Genomic DNA, 3248 nt, shown 5'->3' on the forward strand with positions numbered 1-3248 from the left:
CACAAATCCCATCATTCCATTGCAAATTCTATTCTGTTCATGAATACTGCAATGAGAGCATACCTAAATCCCCAGACTAAAACATATTTTGGATAAATGTCATTATTGAAATGTTGCTGTATTTTATCACAGTAGGCCCAATACTCCAGCTGCACAGGTTTCACCTGTGAACATGACTTCATCATTGACTTTATGTCAATACATTACTTTCAACATGGGACACTTTGCTCAAATTGCTGATAATCAAACTAAGCTACCAGTAAATAATTGTCTGCAAGTCTTTAGTGTTTTGCGGAATAAACACTCAGTCACACTGTAATGAAGTGGCTTTAGTTAAAGGCTCAGATCTCAGGGAACAACAAAGGATAGCAGACTATGCCTTGACCTAGGCTTTTATAGGCTCACCTGTAATTCTCTAGCAATATTTTCTTCATAGTGTTAGATGGTGTTGTATTTCTTGTAAGATTTATATCTTATGGCTGGACTGCAAATTCATTCTTGAAGACAGCCAAGCTCTGCAGGTAATTTAACAGGCTTGCTCACTGTTAGACACAAAGACATGTATACATCTTGGCACATTACTGGTATCCCTACGGTCCGTCAGAGGAAGAATTATTGAATTATGTCAATCCTCTGGCTTACATTTTGTGATTTTTGTTTTGGGCAATCATCAATGGATAAGTCCAGGGCTGCAGAAGGTCTTACTCTTTCCCTGCAAATGGAAGTTCTATGTGCATCTGTATATACAGTAGTGGCCATAGTGTGTTGCTACACTGGAAAACCTTGCTGGGAAGGAATGCAACTTGAATCTGGACCAAAACCTTTGACACAGTTTGAATTCAACAGAATGCTTTGTATTTATTGAGAAACATGTCATAAGAACTTACAGTACAAATTAAACTTCATACAACCCTGAATTATGTTTTCCTGTAAGATACTGGGGAAGTTTAACAACATGTTGAATTAAAAAGATGTAATGAATAGGAAACCATTTAGTGTATGATTTTACAGAGATTGGACTTGAAAATTGAGAATCAAATGAATGTATTAAATAGGAAGTGACATTCCTGGTACATCTAAAGTAAATTATTAAATTATACAAACTTTTCAGAATTATAGTAATAATCAAAATGTAATAAAGAAAAACAAATGATCACTTTTTAGATGCACGTCATGTACTACGTTATAGGCAAACATCAACATCAATGATCACGTTGGAATATCTGTAATGATGTTCTAAAACTCATGTCATTTCAGCAAAAATGCCCCTGTTGTACTGGCCGGTTTGGTAACCATCTCACATATTCCAGCCCCTTGTACGAGCCACCTCCTCAAATTCACTGAGAAAAAATCGTATCTGGATTTCTGGAGTCATGGCGGTTCCAGACACATACTCATAAGTATCATACCTGAACAGACTGAGAAGCTTATGCTTTCTAAAATGACTAACCCACTGCCACTGGCGACTCAAATAGTTTTCATTGCTTTCCTCTGGACTGGAATAGAAGCCAACCCAAGAGTAATAAAAGTCATCCTTCCAGGTGGTGAAGGTCTTTTTGATGTACAGTCGAGCTGCGGCGTATCCTTTGCGCGTGAACATCAGCAGGCTGGCGCTGGCGTTCCCCACCTGAACAGGGATCTGCCGGTTGCCGTCGTTGAACTCAGGCCCTTGCCAGATGGTGGCGTCGTTGACGTCCTGTTTGATCAGATGGACCTGAAGTCCGGGGTTCAAGGGCACTGTGGTCTCTAGGTTTCCCGATGCCTGGCCGTCGATCCTCTGTTCCACCAGGGGGCCGCTGCGGTCGCTCGTCTGAAACAGCGCCACGGTCGTGTGCACCTTCAGGACGCTGCTAGGCAGCCCGTGCCAGCTGATTACAGCGTGGCCGTCTTGGCTGGTCTTGATGGCCAGCTCTTGCTTGCTGGTGTCGCACAAGGATTTCCTGCCCCCGGCTAGCCACAGTGTCGGACAAGACCACGTTTGCGCAGTGATATTGTATCTGCTCTCGAGGTCGTAGCCCGATAATGCCAGAAACAAAGGGAGACCCAGTTGACCAAACATGTTCTCAGCAAGAGTCAGACTGAAGCCAAGGTGGGGGAAGATCTCCTTCAGGAATGTGCTCTGGCAGTCCAATGGGTTGGTCAAAGTTGTGATCTGGCGAAGGAGCTGAGCGCCCACTTTGTAGGTTGCGGTGAAATTGTTGTAGGTCACATTTGGAGCGTTGCATTCAGATTTCTCAGTGACGTACACCTGGTCTACTCTGACTGGCGTGTACCACTTATCTATCACAATTATGAGCCTGTCTAGATTTCGTCCTTCGTGGTTTTTGGCGTTGTAAAAGTCCTGGGTGACGTAAAAAGGCAAGTAGCTGACTGAACCATCTTCAAAGTCACCGATTGAGTAGTAAGCTCTCTGTCCGTTTGGAATTATGTGCGGAAGGTTACCTGAATTCTCTGCTTGCTGAAATGGGTAGTCAGTGACCGGGTCATAACTTCTGTCCTTGAACCGGATGATGTCGTTTGGGTCCATATCTATCAGGGAGTTGAACCAGTAGAGGAGAAGGAGGCCATGCTGGGGAAAGGATTTGCCAAAATCACTCTCTTCCAGCTCATTTATGGAGTTGATGGTCTGAATCTCAAGGGTGAAAATCAGTGGTAGCAGGAACAGAAGACAACAAAGTGATCTTTTCCAATCCATGGCGATCCTTTAAAAAAAAAAAAAAAACAGTCAGACAAGCAAAAGCTGTGAAATAAGACAAAAATAATGGATGGGGGTATCACAAGCTCAGTGAATTAGCCACATTATTATTGGTCAGCTTCAATTTCATACACAAATCTTGTAATTTATGTGGAGTAATTAATGAATATCCGAGTGACCTTCATTATTTGTCTGAGCAGGACTGTGAATGTACCCATGTGAGGGCAAGAGAACAGGCCCCCTGTCTTGTCATCTTTAAATCCAACAGTTATGTTTTATCATTCAGATGCCTGCCATGTTCATGCAGCATTGGCAATATACGTTGTGTAGGATTTTATAGAAACCTTTGGCTATCTTATCTTATGTAGAGGAGAACATCAGGTCATTTATGTGGCTATGCTCGGCACAAACTATTGACGATTATGGCTATGTACACCAGAAAGTTTTACAACTGCTGCAAATGGATTGGTGTAAAGCAACAAAGTAGAAATAAAAATAATTTGCCACTGAATGAAGTAGTTTGGAAGCTAATTCTCTATCTAGCACAATCTAG

The 3248-nt window shown here is 42.2% G+C and overlaps 1 protein-coding gene across 1 annotated transcript; it reads right to left on the reverse strand.

Annotated features, from left to right (window-relative positions):
• Positions 1 to 1181: 1181 nt before the first annotated feature.
• Positions 1182 to 2710, reverse strand: LOC116218431. The gene has a single exon (XM_031560128.2). The coding sequence runs from the start codon at positions 2693 to 2695 to the stop codon at positions 1298 to 1300; it is 1398 nt and encodes a 465-aa protein (XP_031415988.1). The 5' UTR covers positions 2696 to 2710; the 3' UTR covers positions 1182 to 1297.
• Between the last annotated feature and the right edge of the window lie 538 nt (positions 2711 to 3248).

The sequence above is a fragment of the Clupea harengus genome, chromosome 22, assembly GCF_900700415.2.
Source record: "Clupea harengus chromosome 22, Ch_v2.0.2, whole genome shotgun sequence".
Taxonomy (NCBI): Eukaryota; Metazoa; Chordata; class Actinopteri; order Clupeiformes; family Clupeidae; genus Clupea; species Clupea harengus.

What these genes read in the sequence shown, in the direction of transcription:
- LOC116218431 (XM_031560128.2), bottom strand. Translation starts at nt 2,695, where the DNA reads ATGGATTGGAAAAGATCACTTTGTTGTCTTCTGTTCCTGCTACCACTG.